Below are 17,814 nucleotides of genomic sequence, written 5' to 3' on the forward strand. Positions count from 1 at the left end.
GGGGTGTCCCGGGGGCGACCGGGGCCCGCGGGCGGCAGGGGAAGAGGGATCCCCCGCAGGTGGGGAGGGGGTGGTGCCTCCGCTCAACTCCGAGCCGGCGGCGCGAGGCAAAGGCGAGGGCGGCCACTCACATCTGCACCGCAGCCGGCGCGCATCTGCCCGCAAAGGGACTGCCGGCCCGGGTCCCCGACACGCTGCCGGCCGCCCCCCAGGCAGCGCGCGCGCACACGCCCAACCGGGTTGGCTCGCAGACACGCGCTCGCTCTGCCTCCTCCGGCCGGCCCCCCACGTCGCCGCCACCCCCCCGACTCCCCCAGGGTCCCGCATCCGGAAAGTGAGGTGAGCGCGGCCGCACCCCGGTGCGGAGGGGGAAACTGAGGCAGGAGGGACTTGGGGACGCTGAGGAAGAGACAGGCATGCGGTTGAATGGATGGACGGATGGATGGGAAGGACAGATAGCTTCATCTGAGTGGTCCCTGTTCCCCTAAGACAGGAGCCCGAGGATCCGCATGGGGGCTCCCAGAATTCTACAGCCCCCTTGGAAATCTGGGAGTCGGGACTCAACGAGACCCCCAGTCAGGGCCGCTCAGCCCTTTTAGATTGTCAGGCTCCCCCACCCCCATCCCGTAACCTTTGGGGGCCCAAGAAGGCAATCCGAGTCCCCCAGGGACCCAAGCGTCAGAGCTCTCAGCCAGACCGCCCCCACTGGGGAATCAGAGCACCCCCCCTCCCCGTTCCTGGATCCCAGACCTCGCTCAGAAGGCCCGGTCACCGGACCCCGCGTCAGAGCGCCCAGGGGCCTCTCTCTACAGGGACCTACGAGTCCCTGCTTCCCCCTCCTCCAGGAACCCCTGGGACCGGGAGCCAGCACCCCCGGCCCCCGCCTTCCGGATCCAGGTGTCCCCCCCTCCTCACCCCCCAGCCTGAAGCCTCGCGTCTCGGAGGCCGCGCTCGCGTCGCCATGGCAACAGGAGTCTATTTTGCGCTGGGAACACACAGCTCCCGTCGCAGCGCCCCCCCCACCCCGCCCCTCTAACCTGAGCCTGAGTGAGAGTGAGGGGCCCGGGGAGGGAGATGGGTGGTCCGGCGTCGGAGGGGGCACAGAGACACTCACAGGGTCAGAGATCTGTAGACAGCAAACCTGGGAAAGACACACACAGAGATGCAGACACGCAGTCAGAGGTAGCGAGAGACGGGGATGTGCAGAGAAGAGACGGGGCAGAGGGGAGGAAGAAATGCTGGCACGCGGAGGAGACGTAGGGCAGAGACGGCAGGATGCAGAGATGCGCTGAGACACGTGGAGAGAGACGGGCTAAGAGAGCCCGTGACCCCGGGCACCTCCCTGCAGAGATGAGACTGGCCGGCGGGCCGAGGGAGGGGCAGTGGGCGCGAGATCCGGGAGGAGGTCAGGACAGGGAGACGCAGAGACTCCCAGAGACAGAGAGCGGACGGGAAGGCCTAGGCACCCGGCGGGCTGCGAGGGGTGCGTGGGGACCTGCCGCGTCTCTTCCTCAAACCCCGCCCCCGGGCGGCGAGCTGGAGGCGGGGCCGGGTGCCTCCACCCCGCCGCCCCCGCCGGGAGCTGGGATCCCCGCCCACTACCCGGACCCCTGCTGCCGGGTCTGCCTCCTCTTGAACCCGGATCGCCCCTCCTACTGCCTTCTCGCCACATCCCTACCCCAAACCCACCCTCAACTCCAGACATTCCCAGGAGGCCCGCCCGCCCTTTGCCTTCTGACCCCCGCACCCTCAGCGCCCACCTGCCCACCCCTCTCCAACGCCCAGCAGCCCGAGATCAGGCTTCTGACTTTCTCTGGGTCTCCTCCCCCTGCGGGTCTCTGTCCTCCTTCTCAGGCTGTCTTTCCTTCTCTCTCGCTCTCCTTTGATTCCCAGTTATCTGGGGTTTTTTTTCCCCGTCACTGCTCGCCCTCCCAGGTCTCAGCCCTCTTCTCTTGAATATCTTCAGTTTCTTTGAAAGGAGGAGAATATCCCTTCTCTTCATCTCTGTTCTTCTCTCCCTGGGTCTCTGACCCTCTCCCTGTGTTTCTCTCTCTGGGTCTCTGTGTCTCTCTCTCGGTCTCCGTCTCTCTCTCTGGGTCTCTGTGCCTCTCCCCGAGGCTCTTCCCTGAGTTTCTATGTTTCTCTCTCTCTGGTTCTCCGTCCCTCTCTGTGGTTCTCAGTCCCTCTCTCTGGGTCTCCATCTCCCTCTCCCTGGGTGTCTGTCCCTCTCCCTGAGGCTCCGTTTCTCTCCCTGAGTCTCTATGTCTCCCTCTCCCTGGGTCATTACCTCTCCCTCTCTCTAACCCTCTGCCCTCAACCTGAGACTCTCTCCCCGGCCTCCGGCATCCTGTTCTCACTCTGCTCCCAGGCATCTCACGAGACAGTCCTTGCCCCGCCCCCCCAGCCCAGCTGACAGGGTCAGAAGAGGGGTGGGGGGTGAGGTGTGTGGCGCAGTGCTGGCAGGGCAGCAGGGGGAAGACGGGGTTCTCCAGGAGCGCAGGGACCCCATCTCACACTGGCTCCCCGAGCTCTGTGCCCACATCTGTTATCTCTCAGGTCCTGGACTAGGATCCTGGGTTCTGGCCCTGAGCTGCTGGCTGTGCCCAGGGCGGTGAGGGAGAAGACGGCTTGGGGGAGGAGGATCGTGCCTTCCTGCGTGTGTGTGTGTCGGGGAGGGGGTGCTGTCTGGGCATGTCTGAAGGAGGGTCATATGCCTGCTTCCAGACGCTCCGCCCCGCGGGGTTTGCACTAGTGTGTGTACCCATGAGGCTGCCCGTCTGGCTGGGATACAAGCATCCACAGTCTACAGGCGGTGGGCAGCGTGTCCAGGTGCAGCTGGCTGGGGCGGGTCTCTGGCCGCGTTCTGGAGCTGTGTGTGGTCCCAGGGTGTCATGGTGTCTGAGATTGTGTCTGACTGTTGGGTGCTGTGGGCGGGAATGCCCAGAGACGCAGGGCTGTGTGTCCACAGGGAGCTGTACTGCACGTGTGTTGGGAGGAGGCTTGGGTGTGCTACCAGGACGATCCTGGGTGTCCTTGTGTGCTGTGTCCGGGCCACCACGTGGGTGTCCTGTGTTCCGTGTTGCCACGCACACAAGCTCTGTTGTGCATCTGTGCAGAGTTCTGTGAGGCCGAGGAAGGCTGGTCTTCTGTATCCGTGCATCTGGCCCAGTGTCGGCAGGGATAGGTGCTGCAGGGCAAGAGGTGGGACACAGGGGTGGGAGGCTCTGGCCCCCCGCTGACACAGGGGCCGTGTGTGTGTGTGTGTGTGTGTGTGTGTGTGTTGCTGGACCTGAGCGGGTGTATGCCCCCGCTCCTCCTACCCCACTCCCCGGAGCTGTCAATGACCAGGAGTTGGAATTTCCCTGGGAATGCGCCTGTGTGTGAAGTTGGAGGGGACCACGGCACTCTGTCAGCAGAGGGAGAAATTCTGTGATGGAGCCCTGCCAGAGGCTTGGCACAGCATAGGGACCGAGCCTGCACACTACTAGCCCATGTGGGGCAGATGAGACCAAGGCCCCCCTTGGCCCTGTGCAGCTCCCCAGCATCTGTGATTTAGCAGGCAGATGGCACCCTTGTGTGTGTTTGGAAGGAGTGCCCCTTCCCACAGATGGATGATTCCCCCCCAGTGTGCTTTGGGAAGGAGAGCCAGTCTCTCTGCCAGACCCTCTTGTGCAGTGCACAACCTGCCCAACCATACGTGGCCGCCCTTGTATGAATGAAGGAGTCCACATCGCCACGTGCATGTGTCGCTCTCAGAAGGGGTATCTCTGTGAGCATGAAGGCCTGCGTTTCTCTGTGTGGGACAGAGGCATCCATGTTCTATGGGCGGTGGTGCCCTGAGTTCAAAATCTAGCTGTGACACCATTTGATGTATGTTGGTTGTTTTTCTGTTTCTTAACTGTAGTAAAATATGTGTAACACAAAATTTAACCATTTTAAATGTACAAGTCAATAGTATTTAATGATGGTGTGTGACTACCATCACTGTCTAGTTCCAGAACATTTTCATTACCCCCAAAGAAGGCCCTGCCCCCACTGAGCAGTCAGCTCCTCTTCCCACCTGCGCTCAGCCCCAGGCAACCACTTATCAGCTTCTGTCCGCATGGATGTGACTATTGTGGACATTTCATATCAATGTAATCATCGATATGTGACTTTTTGTGTCTGGCTTTTCTCTCTTAACATCCTCGAGGTTCCTTAGGATGTAGAATCTATCGGTGCTCTGTCCCTTTTCATGGCTGAGTATTATTCCACTGAATGGCTAGACTGCATTTTGTTTACCCATTCATCAACTGATGGGCACTTGGGTGGTCTTCCCTCTGGGGCTGTTGTAAACATTTATGTATTCAACTCTTTGGGGCAGATACCTAGGAGTAGAACTCCTGGGTCATGTGGTAACTCTAATTTTTTTTTTTTTTTTTTTTTGGCCACATCCTGCTGCATGCGGGATCTTAGTTCCCAACCAGGGACAGAACCTGTGACTCCTGTATTGGGAGCACAGTCTCAACCATTGGCCCACCAGTGAAGTCCCTATATGTTTAACTCTTGAGGAACTGCCAAAGTGCTTTCCAGAGTGTGGGCCAAGGCACTTCTTAGAGGACTGTGACACACCAAGTGGGGGCGTCCAGAAGGCAGCGGGGAGTGCAGGACAGGCGCCAGAGCAGAGCTAAAAGGGAAGGTTGAGGCCCCATGGAAACGTGGGTGGCGCCTCAGCTCCCACAGCCCTCTCCGCATCCCAGCCCCCAGCAGCCTTTGATAATGCTGTGGTCCCAAGATACACGTGCACTCAAAGGGGAGGAATAAAGGGTAAAAATAACAGCGAACAGACATCTATTAAACTAGTCCCACCCACCCACCCTCACTCCCACCTCCTCCCGCTGCTTTTATTTCTTCATGGCCTCCTTCATAATTTCTTAGTGTTTCTTCATAATAGTTTTCAGCGTGCATCCCATTGATACGTGTCTGTGTACTAGCTTTGTCTGCGTGCCAGAATGCGAGCCCCATAAAGACAGAGGCGGAACCCTGTGGTTCACCCACTGCACCCCCAACCTCAGTCAACACTGCTGCAGGAACCCGCCTGCCGGGCTGCTGCCGCAGACACAGCGAAGCCGACCTGTCCGTCTGTCTGGCCTCTCTCACCCTGTCCCCTCCAGGGAGTACAGTGCCTGCACTAGGCCAGGTGCTGCTCGGAGCCCTCTGAGTGCGCGCTAAGTTGCGTCTGACTCTGCGACCCCATGGACTGCAGCCCACCAGGCTCCTCTATCCATGGAATTCTCCAGGCAAGAATACTGGAGTGGGTTCGTCCTTCCAACCACTCAGTGATAGCCACCCTTACCCCCAGTTTATAGATGGGGAAACAGGCACATGAGGACTTAGGTGTGTCCAATGCCAGGCACCTGGCACATGGTGGGGCTGGGAGATGAACCATTGCTACTCTGACTTGCCAGATGTGCAAGGAGACACTTCAGAGCTGAAATTGTAAGATTGTGTGTGTGTGTGTGTGTGTGTGTGTGTGTGTGTGTGTGAGGGGTAAGGGTGGGGAGTGGGGCAGAGAGAGAAGGGAGACAGAGGCTCAATTCCCCTCGACTATCAGACCTAAATAAAGGAAAAAAATAAGCTTTGGGGGAACTGAGGACCACAGGGGTGTAGGCCAGCAGTTCTAACTGAGGGCAAATGTGCCCCTAAGGGGACACTGGGCAATGCCTGGAGGCATCCTATGTTGTCACAATGCGGTGGGGGGTGTGAACGCTCCTGCACCTAGCAGCTGCTGCTAAACACGCCAGGGTGCAGGGACCGGCCCTCAACAAAGTGCACTCCGCCCCCTGCCAGTAGTGTAGGGCACTCCCTCCCTGCCCCGCCTCCTGGTCTACGAACTCAGATTCTCAACTCCGATCTCTCTTTCCTCCCGTCTACTCTCCTCTCTCTCCTCCCCGTCTCCCCACCCCCGTCCCCCGCGCCCGCTTATTGCCGCCCTTGGTCCCGCTGACCCTGCCCGCCTCCGCCCTGGCTCCCTGGCTCCCCTCGGCCTCTCCCTCTGCCCTCTCCCTCACCTGCCTCCTTGGTTTCTTCTCCCTTCATCCCATCTCTCCTCTGTTTTTTATCCGTCCCTCTCATTTCTTCACACCCCTGTCCACTTTCTCTCTCTTGCTTTCCCATTCATCACTCTCTGACCCTTTCTCTGCCCGTGATCGTTGCTGTTCCCCCTCTGCGGCATCGGCACATTCTTCTGTGGCTCCCGTATCACCGACCACTGCCCCTGGCCAACCCCGGGCCCATGCATGTCCCCCGCTTTTCCGCCTCCTGGCTCCTGCCCGCCCGCTCCCCGTGCTTCTGTCTTCCCTTGGGCTGCCTTCCTCATCCTTTCCTGCCACCATCTCCACATTTCTGCACCTCTGGCGCCTTTCTTCCGTGCACCGTTCCAGCCTCGGTTCGCCCCCCAGCCTGGCTGCCCCGGCCGAGCTCCTGCGCGCCCCATGCCGGCCCTCCTGCTCCTCGGGACCCTCCTGTTCCTGGCCTCGACTACCGGCCAGGCTGGGGCGCGTCCGTCCAACGCCACGAGCGCCGAGCCCCCGGGTCCGCTGCCCGCTCTGCTGGCGCACCTGCGGCGCCTGACCGGGGCGCTGACGGGCGGCGGGGGAGCAGCGGGCCCGGGGGCCAACGGCACCAGAGCCAGCACCCAGAGCTCGGCGGGCGCGGCCGCACGTGCGCCCCCTCCGGCCGAGCTGTGCCACGGCTACTACGACGTCATGGGCCAGTACGACGCCACCTTCAACTGCAGCACCGGCTCCTACCGCTTCTGCTGCGGCACCTGCCACTACCGCTTCTGCTGCGAACACCGCCACATGCGCCTGGCGCAGGCCTCCTGCTCCAACTACGACACGCCGCGCTGGGCCACCACGCCGCCGCCGCTGGCCGGGGGCGCCGGGGGCGCCGGGGGTGCGGGCGGGGGTCCTGGGCCCGGCCAGGCCGGCTGGCTGGAAGGGGGCCGGGCGGGGGGTGCTGGGGGGCGTGGGGGCGAGGGCCCAGGGGGCAGCACGGCCTACGTGGTGTGCGGGGTCATCAGCTTCGCCCTGGCCGTGGGCGTCGGCGCTAAAGTGGCCTTCAGCAAGGCGTCCCGTGCGCCCAGGGCGCACCGGGAGATCAACGTGCCCAGGTGTGTGTACTCTGGGGCCGGGGGGCGGAGAGGGGGTGCTGGGGGCTGGACTTGGGCGACGGGGGCGGGGCCAGCATGGAGTGAGGTGGGTGGGCCCGCATGGCCAGAGGCTGAGGCAGCCTCCCGAAGCTCAGAAGCCGATGCCTTGAGGAGATGGGCGGGGCCTGAGAATACAGGTGACTTAAGTGACAGGCTAGGGAGTGACGAGGTTGGTTCAGGCCTTCATTCAGCAAATATTTCTTGAGCGCTTTCTGTGAGCCAGGAGCTGGGGCACAGCGCTGAACAAGACAAAATCCCTGCACTGACGAGTAAACCTAGCCTCTAATCCCAGGTCAGCCGCCTGTGGGCTGTGTGACCCGGGGAAAGTTGCTTAACCTCTCTGCCTGTTTCCTGTGTCTGTACAGTGGGGCTAATCATTGTTCCCCACCCATTCGGGCAGCAACGAAGATTAACTGGGTTGATTCATGTCCAGTCCTGGCACATGGTAAGCCCTCAATAAATGATGGCTACCCTTATCATTAAGATAGTAAGCAAGCAGTGTTAGTTGCTCAGTCGTGTCCAACTCTTTGGGACCCCGTGGACCATAGCCCACCAGGCTCCTCTGTCCATGGGATTCTCCAGGCAAGAATACTGGAGTGGGTTGCCATTTCCTTCTCCAGGGGATCTTCCCAACCCAGGGATCAAGCCTGGTCTCCTGCATTGCAGGCAGATTCTTTACCATCCGAGCCACCAGGGAAGCCATGCACATGGGCAGTATACTTTCAGATACTAATAACTGCTGTGAAGTAAAGCAGTATGACGAGCTGTGAGTGGGAGGGGAGGTGCTGTTTTACACGAAGGGGTCAGGTAAGACCTCTCTGAGCAGAGACCTGGAGGATAAGAGAGAACCAAACAGGTATCTATGGAAAGGGCACTCCAGGCAGAGGAAGCCGTAAGCGCAAAGGCCCTGGGGTGGCGTGTTGGAAGGACTGTGAAGAGACCCACGACACTGGAGCGCAGTGGGTGAGGAGGAGGTGGACAGAAGCAGGCAGAGGTGGGTTCATCCTAAGTGTGGCAGGGGGGCCCCTGGAGTGTCCTGAGCTCCGTGTGCAGCCACCTGAGCCCTGGGCTGTGCATGTGAACTTAGCCTGCAAGGGACAAGGGCAGAAACGGGCAGGCCAGGTGGATCTATGGCTCTGAGAGGCAGGCTGCTGGCCGCAGAGGTGGCGACAAATGGTTGGGATATATTTTGGAGAGCGAATCCAGGGGATTACTAAGGGCCATGGAGGAAAGACAAAGAAGAGTCAAGGGTGAATCTAAGGTTTTATCGCCATGGGGACGGCAGCAAAAGAAACAGGAGTAAGGTCCCAGGTTCGGGGTGGCGCGGGGCCACAGAGAGGACGCTGTGGAAGGGACCACACAAGGGGTAGGGTCCAGATGAATTGGGGAAGTGAGTCGAAGGGACCTTGAGGCAGGCGGAGCTCAGACTGACGCTAACAAGGGGCGTGGCCAAAGGCGAGAAGCCGAACTGAACTAAGACACCCGCAAAGGTGAGAAGGGGAGGGGAAAGAGGCCTGCGCCCTCCCTCTCTCCATCCCTACCCGCAGCCCCCAGGCCACTGACCATCCGTCTGCCCCTTCCAGGGCTCTGGTGGACATTCTGAGACATCAGGCGGGGCCCGGGGCCCGCCCGGACCGGGCACGAAGCAGCTCCCTAACCACAGGGGTCGGAGGCCCGGACAGCATGCCGCCGAGGACGCCCAAGAACCTCTACAACCCCGTGAAGCCGTCCAATCTCGGTGAGCAGAGGCGGGGCTGCGGCTGCCCTCGGCCCCGCCCCATCATGTGGCCCCGCCTCCCACCGCCCTGGACTCTGCCTTCCCCGCACAGTCCGGGCTGAGCCCTGTTTCGGACACTGCTCCGGACGGTGCAGTGAGCCCGCCCCACTCCCTGCCCTTCCGTGGGCACCCTAGGTGGGCACCGCGGGCGCGTCGACGGTTTCTCAAGCCACTGCGCTTGAGAAACTCATGTCAGATCACCCAGCAGCCGGTGACACACAAGGACGCAGGTAGCCACTGAGTTGGAATGTCTGGAGCTAGACGCCTGGTTAGACTCCTAGTTCTACCACTGTGACCTGGGGCGACCGTCTTCAGTTCTCTGGGCCTCAGTTTCCTCATCCATAAAATGAGCATCAGAGGAGGGCTCGCCTCACATCACCACTCTTCTTACGGGGCGTGGCCAGAGCGTCGGCGGAGAGGTCCAGGCGGCTGGGAGAGAGTCAGAGGGCCTGGTCTGGGGAGGCAGAGGAGGCGCCCTCAGAAAGAGATCTTGGGGCAGTGGCCAGGGGACGGAGGAGAGTTTCTTGGGCAGCTCAGCTTGTGAGGCCCCCAGAGCTGAGTCTGGGGAGAGGGTGGGCAGGCACCTCAGGAAGGGCCTCGAGTGCCGGGCCAATCTGAGTAGCTCTGTGTCCTGAGGGCAATGGGGAGCCAGGGAGGAGTTTAGAGCGGGAGAGGGGCAGAGTCCCGAGTGGGCAGGTCTATGTCTCTGGGACCCGTGTGCAGGGAAAGAAATGAGAGGAGGAAGGCTCCGGAGGAGGCTGGGAGGCGGGTCCAGGCAGTAAAGTACGCGGATTGATCTGAGGTCAGGAACGCAGGAGAGAAGAGGGCTTTGAGTACTAGTGATGAAGAAGAGACATTTGACCTGGATCTGGAGGGATGAGCAGGAAGGAGGTCTGCAGGCAAAGAAGGGGAGGAAGGGGTTCAACGCGCAGGAAACAGCGGAACAGAACGTGCAAAGGCCCTGTGGCAGAACTGAGCTGGGCCACTGGGCATCAGAGGGAAGCAGGGCTTGAGGGGAGGGGTGAGAGATGAGACTGAGGGCAGGTCGGAAGGCCTCAGAGGCCGCCCCCAGCTTAGACTGTGTCCCATCGGTGATGGTGAGATAGGTGGAGGGTTTCGCGCAGCAGAGGGGTGTGTGTGTGTGTGTGTGTGTGAGGAGCACCGTGGCTGGGCTGGTCTTGGAGCTGGGCGGAAGGCTGGTTTGACGATCCAGAAGGGAGAAGGAAGTCAGGGCAAAGATTGCAGAGCTGGAGACCAGGAAGACGCGAGCAGGGAGCCTTCCACACGGACCAGGACGGGGTGCCAGCTGGGCGCCGGCAACGGCAGTGACGCCCTCCCCTCTTGGTCCCCACAGATAACCTGCACAACTACCTGCACCTCAGCGTCAACAGCCCCAAACACCACGCTGCCACTCTGGGTACGCAGCCGGGGCGGGCAGGGCTCCCTCCCTCCCCACCTGGCACTAGTCGGAACCAGGTACCCTGATAGGGCAGGGCTGAGGCCGTGGGAGCCTATCCTCACGGACCAGCCCGGTAGCCCTGGAGCGGTCCGCGGGAAGCGGCCTGGAGCGCGCCCCTCCTGCCTGGGGTGGGGCACACAGGACGTGCGGGCTGCACCTCCTGCTCCTTCCCCAGCAAGGAGCCCCCGAGGGGACGTGGGGGGAGTGAGCAGAGGGAGCTTGGACTGCTGCAGCTTTGAGGGGCTGGAACCCCAGGCTGCTAAAGCTCTAAGGGGGCGGGGGCGGAACCGCGGGGTTCGAGGGAGCAGGGCCTGACTAACCCGGGCCGTGCCCTCTGCCCCAGACTGGCCTGGACTGACCCCGGCCGTGCCCTCTGCCCCAGACTGGAGGGCCATCCCGCCGCCCAGCCCCTCCTTGCGCTACTCCACGCTGTCCTGCTCGCGGTCCTTCCACAACCTCTCGCATCTGCCCCCGTCCTACGAGGCCGCCGTGAAATCGGAGCTCAACCGCTACTCCTCTCTCAAGAGGCTTGGTGAGTCCCGGGAAGGGGGCTGCCTGGGCGGCGGGGCGGGGGCAGGGCCTGGGTTCAGGACCCTGGACAGTGGCCCGAGCGCCTGCTCAAGCCCTCGATTTCCCTTCCCTTTCCGGCCCCCACCCCCCCCCCCCACCCCACACCGCTTAGGGTTCTTTTTTTTTTCTCCAAGGGCTTCCAGAAAGACTCAAGGTCATTCTGCATCGCAGTTAACTACTTAGGGTGCTTTTCATAAATGCAAATCCATGGTCCTCTCCACAAGATCTATTGCATTCATCAGGACTTGTGTTTGCGATTAATAGAAACATAATTTAAAGGGAAAAAAAAAGTAACTATGCTGAAACACAACTTAGAAAAAAAAGCTAACTACACTGGCTTGATAAGGCAAATTCTGTGTGCCGAAAGCTTCAGGTGTGGCTGAACCCAGGTACTCAAGAGCTGGCGCCAAGATTCTACATCTCTCAGCTCTGCTGAACAGTGGGCTAGCTTCGTTTTCAGACAGAATCTCCCTCTGTGATGGCAAAGACTGCCCTGACAATCTTCAGCGTAGTTCTTACCAGAAGAGTCTCTCCCAGTGATTGCAGCAAAAATCCCAAGCCCAAACTCCACTGGCCAAGAAAGGGTCATGAGCTTGTCCCAGAACCAGTCACCATGACTCTTGATTGGACATTCCTGGTCGTGGAGGAGGCGTCACACATTTTAAACTGAGATTCACAGTCAGAAAGGGTTTTTATATTGTGTCTCATGAAACCCACATACACCGGCAATTTTTTAATTACAGCGAAGTTTTGAAACTTGCTCTTGTGGACATTTTCAAACAGGTTCAAGAGCAGAGAAATGATAAAATGAACCCCTAGGTTCCTATCATCCAGCTTTAACATTTTCTTACTCCCTCCTTCCCCCACCCCATCTTTTGGTGGGTTATTTCAAAACAAATCCCAGATATTATGTCACTTCAACCATTGATATTTCAATAACACACACAGCTGAAACAAAAATTGTATGAATGGTACTCACCCTTATTCTCTTGATGGGCTTCCCTGGTGGCTCAGACGGTAAAGCATCTGCCTGCAGTGCGGGAGACCTGGGTTCAATCCCTGGGTTGGGAAGATCCCCTGGAGAAGGAAATGGCAACCCACTCCAGTACTCTTGCCTGGAAAATTCCATGGACTGAGGAGCCTGGTGGGCTACAGTCCATGAGGACACGACTGAGCAACTTCACTTTCTTTCAATTTTTTCTTATTGTGGGAAACTTTCTAATAATTTTCTATCCTATTTCATTTTGCAAAATACTGTCTCTACCCCACAACCTTGACTTTACAATCCACGAATGGGTCGAATCGAAAAATACTTTCTACAGGATGAAAGAGAAGGAAGTTTCCTCAAAAAGCAAGAGCTGGGTTCTACGCCCAAAAGAAAGGATATTCCCAAGCGATTTAAAAAACAGTCCCCCTCCTCATCTACGGCCCCAGCACCGCAAGCTGGGCCTGGGAACATGCATTCTTCTAGCTTGACTGTTCCCACTGGTTAAAACCGTGCCCCTGCCCAGGCTAATGCCCAGGAAGTTCCGGTGATGTCTGGAGCTCCCTGGGGGCGGGAGCCCAGTGCGAGGAGAGGCAGAGGGATGGCCCAGGGAGGCGGGCAGCTTCTGGGCCGGCAGGGGGCCCAGCTCTACGGTTTCCTCGCTTCTCCCGCAGCCGAGAAGGACCTGGACGAGGCCTACCTGAAGCGCCGGCACCTGGCGGAGGTGCCCCGTGGGACGCTGCCCCTGCACGCGCTGCGGCGACCCGGCACGGGGGGCGGCTACCGCATGGATGGCTGGGGCGGCCCCGAGGAGCTGGGCCTGGCTCCCGCGCCCCACCCTCGGCGCGTCATGTCCCAGGAGCACCTGCTGGGCGACGGGGGCCGGTCGCGCTACGAGTTCACGCTGCCGCGCGCGCGCCTCGTGTCCCAGGAGCATCTCCTCCTGTCGTCGCCCGAGGCCCTGCGCCAGAGCCGCGAGCACCTCCTGTCGCCGCCGCGCAGCCCCGCGCTGCCCCCCGAGCCCTCCGCGCGAGCCAGCCTGGCCGCCTCCCACTCCAACCTGCTGCTGGGGCCCGGGGGACCCCCCACGCCGCTGCACGGCCTGCCGCCGCCACCCGGACTGCACGCGCACCACCACCACGCCCTGCACGGCTCGCCGCAGCCCGCCTGGATGTCAGACGCCGGCGGGGGTGGGGGCACGCTGGCCCGCAGGCCGCCCTTCCAGCGCCAGGGCACGCTGGAGCAGCTGCAGTTCATCCCCGGCCATCACCTGCCCCAACACCTCCGCACGGCCAGCAAGAACGAGGTGACTGTCTGAGCGTCCAAGGCTGGGCCGGGGGCTGGGGCGCTGCGGCCTGGGGCCCCCATCCCAGCCTGCACCCCCTGCCACACCCGGCTGGGGGGCCTGTAATCCAGACCTGCGGGGGCCAGGAGGGCTACCTCCAAGGACACGGTTTTGGACGAAATCCTCACGAGAGAAAAAGTTTCCTTCTCCAATGTCATGGCAGATAAGATCCTCCTGTCACAGTCTGAGGCAGGGCCTCCTTCCCATGACGTCATCACAGAGGAAGAGGCCTGTATGTGAGGTCATCAGTAGTAAAAAACGTCTGTGTTCATCACAGGGACAAACCCTGCTTCCCATGAGGTCATCGCAGAGGAACAGGCCCACTACAGACATCGCTGGAGGCCGTGTCTGTGCTCCACGGTGTCATCACAAAGACCTCCCTCCAGTGACGTCATAAGAGGACCAATGCCTTGTCCCATGACATCGTCCCGAGAGACAAGGAGCCCTCCTGTGACGTCACTGCACAGATAAGTCTCACCCTCTGATGTTGTCTCTGGCACCAAAAGGCCTCTGTGGACCTCATCGTCACCAGGAAAATATTTTCTTCCAAAGAAGATGCCTCTGTCTATGAAGCTGTGCCTTCAGACAAAGCCATCTTCCCAGGACGCGCCACAGGGAAAAGCACCTCACGTCCTTACCAGACACAGGCCTCCTTTCTAGGACATCGCCACGGGGGTTCTGCTTCCTTCCTGTGACGCCATCACCAGAGGAGCTGGCTTGCCCTGTGATGTCATCCCCGCAGACGGGCAGCCCATTAGGGGCCTCTCCAGGGTGAGGCCCCTCTGCACCGCAGCACCAGACTCTGCCTGCACGGAGATTACGTCCCCGTGAGACACATCCACTGCGATTGCCCAGCATCCACAAGGCGGGCTGCCCCGAGCCCACGACTAAGCTGGGGGCCACCAAGGAAGGGACCGGTCCTGAGATGGCATCTCAGGTGTCATTGCTGGGGCGGCTGCCCTGTGGGGAAGCTTTGGCCAGAGGTGACAGCCTGCCCCTGGGGCCCTGGAGCTGTGACGACACCACTGGAGACACTGCCTGCTCTGGAAGGCCATTCCTTGTGATGGTGTCACCAGAGTTTCTGCCTTGTCCCACCATGACTTAGCTTGGATGCTCTCTCCCCTGACCCTAGGGACAAGCCCTATGTGATTTCCACCAGACCCTCCCCTCAAGTGAGGCTGGGCCATGGGTCCTCCCCCCATGCAGAGATGTCACCTCCTGGTGACTCCTGGAGGACAGCACACATTCCCAGACTGGCTTCTGCTCCCAAGGAGGCCGCTCCACTGCTCCTAGAGTCCTGGGGACTCTTAGGCGGCCCCACATCTCTCTGCCACAACTACAGACATCATCAACTCTGCAGAGTCCTGGCCTCCTGTTGGGGTGGGGGGTGGGGTGTGCCTGCTACTGACATCATTGGCACCACAAGACTTCCACCACTCATGGCCGCATTGCACCTGGGGTCCCGTGGTAACCATGGCTGGTGATGACATCATTTCCCAGGGTTCCCTATGATCTATGGCGTGTTCATCTCCCAGGATCCACCACAGCTAGGGTCTCGTTCTCATCCAAGATTCATCATAACTATAGTGTCACCTTCTAAGGTAGCCTAGAGCCAGTGGTGTCACCATCATCCATGATTCTCCACCAACATGGTGTCATCATCTCCCAGGATTCACCACAGCTGATGATGTCATCATCCCCCAGAACCCACCATGACCAGTGATGTCATCACCTTCCAGAATCCAGTATGGCCGATGGTGACATCTTCTACCAGGATCCACTAGGACTGATGATGCCCCAGTTTCCCACAGACCCCCACAATTGTGCTGTCATTATCTCCCAGGATCCACTCCAACCGCAATGTCTTCATGCCCCAGGATCCACCTTAACCATGCTGTCATCACCTCCCAGGAGCCAATTCAGCCATGATGCCACCAGGCCCCAGCATCCCTGAGAGTCGATGGTGTCCCGGGACCCATGACATCCAACATCATCATCTTCCGGGATCCACTTCAACCTTGGTACCATCATCAACTGGGATACACCAAAACTGTGACATCATCATCTCCCAGGATCCCAGACACCCAATTATGTCATTTATCAGGATCCATGTCAACCATGTATCATCACCTTGAAGATCCATCCCCTTGGGAGCCAAGTACTATATAGCCAAGTACAGCTATATTTCAATTCTCTTGTGGGGTCACCTACAGTCGTTCCCTTTAGAGGAACCAGCACAATATGTATTCTTTCCCCCCTCCCTCAAAAAGAGCGTGGGGTGGGGCTCCCTCTGATGACATCATCCTACTCCAGCCCTTCTTGGTGATGTCACTGCCTTGCTCCTGACTCAGGCTGATGCCTGCCTCAACCTGATCCCAGACTTGGCCTTGGCCAGTCCCCCTCACCCCTGGGTGAGGGCACCAGTTATCCCCCCTCCGGATAACTGCCCTTCACCCAACCATCTGATCGGTGACAGGGTCAACACAGAGACCTCTTAACATCCCCAGAGGGGGGCCTTCCAGTCCTTGGGTGATGTCACTGCCCCAGTCCCAACCCTGGCACCGGAGCCGCACCCAGCGCCGCACGCCATTGGCTTGGGCCAAACTCTCCCTGGAGATGCCCAGGGCGGGGCCAATAGCTGCCGACCTCCCCGGGGCCTTCAGTGGTGTCTGCCGCTGCCTCATCCCGGGAGGGCACATCTGGAGCGCGGCGGCCACCGCCCCTACAACCCGCAGGGCAGGGTGTGCTCTGCATCTCCCCGGGATGGCAGAGGAGCACCACTCTCTCCCCTTGCCCCTTCACCCTCTGGGGAGTCCCCAACACCCAACGCACAATTTGCCCCAAATTCTCTTTGTACATAGCCATGTTGGGGGGCGGCCATTCCCCCACTCTTAAAGGGCTACACGCCCCCTCTCCCAGCCCCGAGGGCCAGGTCGGGGGGCCTCTTCTCCCTCTTCTGAGCCGCCCCCCTTCCTCTCCTCTCTCCCCACAAATAACGGCACCTCAGCTCATCCCTTCTCATCGGGAGCCTGGGGCAGAAACTTGGCCCTCAACTCCCACCATGGTCCCCTGGAGGAGGAAACGGCAACCCCCTCCAGTGCTCTTGCCTGGGAAACCCCATGGACAGAGGAGCCTGGAGGGCGATACTCCATGGGGTCTCAAAGAGTCGGACACCCCTGAGCAACTGAGCACACAGCATGGCTCCCACCACACTGAGGACACTGAGGGGCTAGCCCCAGTCTACCAGGGCCCCAGGGCCAGTGTTTCAGCCCCGGCTTGCAGCTGCTCCGCTGGGCTCCCCCAATCCCTCCAAGGGCCTCGACACGCCCAAGGTCCCTAGGGCAGACTGTGACTTCCCCCAAAAGGAGCCGGCTTGAGCACCTGCCCCCCCAGAGCCCCTCCCCTCCACTCACTACCCCCAAGGAGCACTCAGCCTTCTCCAGCCCCCACATCTGCAGGGTTTGGGGCCTCTCATTTTTTATATGCCCCCTCCCCTTCCACTCGCTCTTTCCTGGCCTGGATTCCAGGCATCTCGCTCCCTGCCACACACCACACATCACTCACTCTACACAGGCTGCCCGACCCTGGGGCCTTGACCTCTTATCTCAAATAAGCCATAGTGGGGAGAGGTCTTGAGGTGGATGAGGAAGTGGGCATGTCCTGCCAGACTCCCCTGATGCTTCCAGAGCTGAGACCTCGCCATCTGAGTCTCCCCCCTGCCCTGCTGCCTTGTACATCATACAGGCTTGTGTGCGTACGTGCACGCACACACATACACCCATTCCAGTGAGGGGGCAGTGGAGGACAGTATGGAGAGAAGATGATCCATTCTGGACCAGAAGACCTTCTGCAGCTCTGCCTGCTTCCTTACCCCTCCCCACCCTGCTCCGCCACCCAACACTGGACTCGTCCCAGCTCCTTAGTGAGGACAGCCAGCCAAGCTGCACTTGGTATTTTTTTTTTAAATAAACAGATGTTTTCCTGATCCCCGGCCTCAGGTTTACTGTGGGGAAAGGATGGGCTTCCACCTCCACATTTGCAGGTCACTGGGGAGTCTTCTTTGTGGCCGAGGCAGGGTGAGCATCTAAGTGTCTTTGCAGATGGGTGGTCAGGAGTCTGGCAAGGGGCTGCACTGCTAGGTGCTTTTAAATCCTTGATTTCTTCCTATGTGTCCTGACTCAGCATTTAAGCATTTGTTTGCAGATTCTATTTGTTTGCACCTCCTTACATCAAATTTTTTGACTGAATATCATTAAAATGTGTGTGTGTGGGGGGGGCGCTGTGTTAGTTTCCCTAGGCTGTGGTAATAGTAGTACCACACTCGGGGCAGCTTAAACAGAAGTGCATTCTCTCCCGGAGCTGCTGGAGGCCGCAGGTCTCAGAGGGCGGTGTCGGCAGGGCCCGCTCCTCCTGAGGCTGGGTGGGAGGATCTGCCCGTGCCCTCCCCCCGACAGCTTCTGGGGGATTGCGGGCAGTGCTGACACTC

General features: G+C 59.9%; 1 protein-coding gene across 11 annotated transcripts; it reads left to right on the plus strand.

The window, feature by feature from the left end:
* Positions 1 to 25: 25 nt before the first annotated feature.
* SHISA7 (shisa family member 7) lies at positions 26 to 17,313 on the plus strand. 11 transcript variants are annotated; one of them, XM_086354439.1, is made up of 7 exons: positions 26 to 339; positions 5,154 to 5,279; positions 6,423 to 7,153; positions 8,776 to 8,930; positions 10,324 to 10,386; positions 10,772 to 10,960; positions 12,658 to 17,313. In XM_086354439.1, exons 2-7 carry the CDS (start codon positions 5,235 to 5,237, stop codon positions 13,299 to 13,301), a joined length of 1,827 nt encoding a protein of 608 aa, XP_086210565.1. In that variant the 5' UTR covers positions 26 to 339; positions 5,154 to 5,234; the 3' UTR covers positions 13,302 to 17,313. The 11 variants fall into 11 exon arrangements, with proteins under 11 accessions (XP_086210565.1, XP_086210566.1, XP_086210569.1 ...); XM_086354440.1 differs by lacking the exon at positions 5,154 to 5,279; XM_086354443.1 differs by lacking the exons at positions 26 to 339; positions 5,154 to 5,279; positions 12,658 to 17,313 and adding an exon at positions 11,133 to 11,958 and having other exon boundaries at positions 5,286 to 7,153; positions 10,811 to 10,960.
* The last annotated feature ends 501 nt before the right edge of the window (positions 17,314 to 17,814 follow it).

Source organism: Bos grunniens, chromosome 18, assembly GCF_055505025.1.
Source record: "Bos grunniens cultivar Pamir isolate PY7600 chromosome 18, Bosgru_T2T1.0, whole genome shotgun sequence".
NCBI classification, from domain to species: Eukaryota; Metazoa; Chordata; class Mammalia; order Artiodactyla; family Bovidae; genus Bos; species Bos grunniens.

Excerpts from the sequence above, each read along its gene's own strand:
- SHISA7 (XM_086354436.1), top strand. The coding sequence starts at position 6,279 with ATGTCCCCCGCTTTTCCGCCTCCTGGCTCCTGCCCGCCCGCTCCCCGT. Across the intron at positions 8,931-10,323 it reads CGTGAAGCCGTCCAATCTCG|ATAACCTGCACAACTACCTG; the intron begins GTGAGCAGAGGC and ends TGGTCCCCACAG. Across the intron at positions 10,961-12,657 it reads CTCCTCTCTCAAGAGGCTTG|CCGAGAAGGACCTGGACGAG; the intron begins GTGAGTCCCGGG and ends CTTCTCCCGCAG.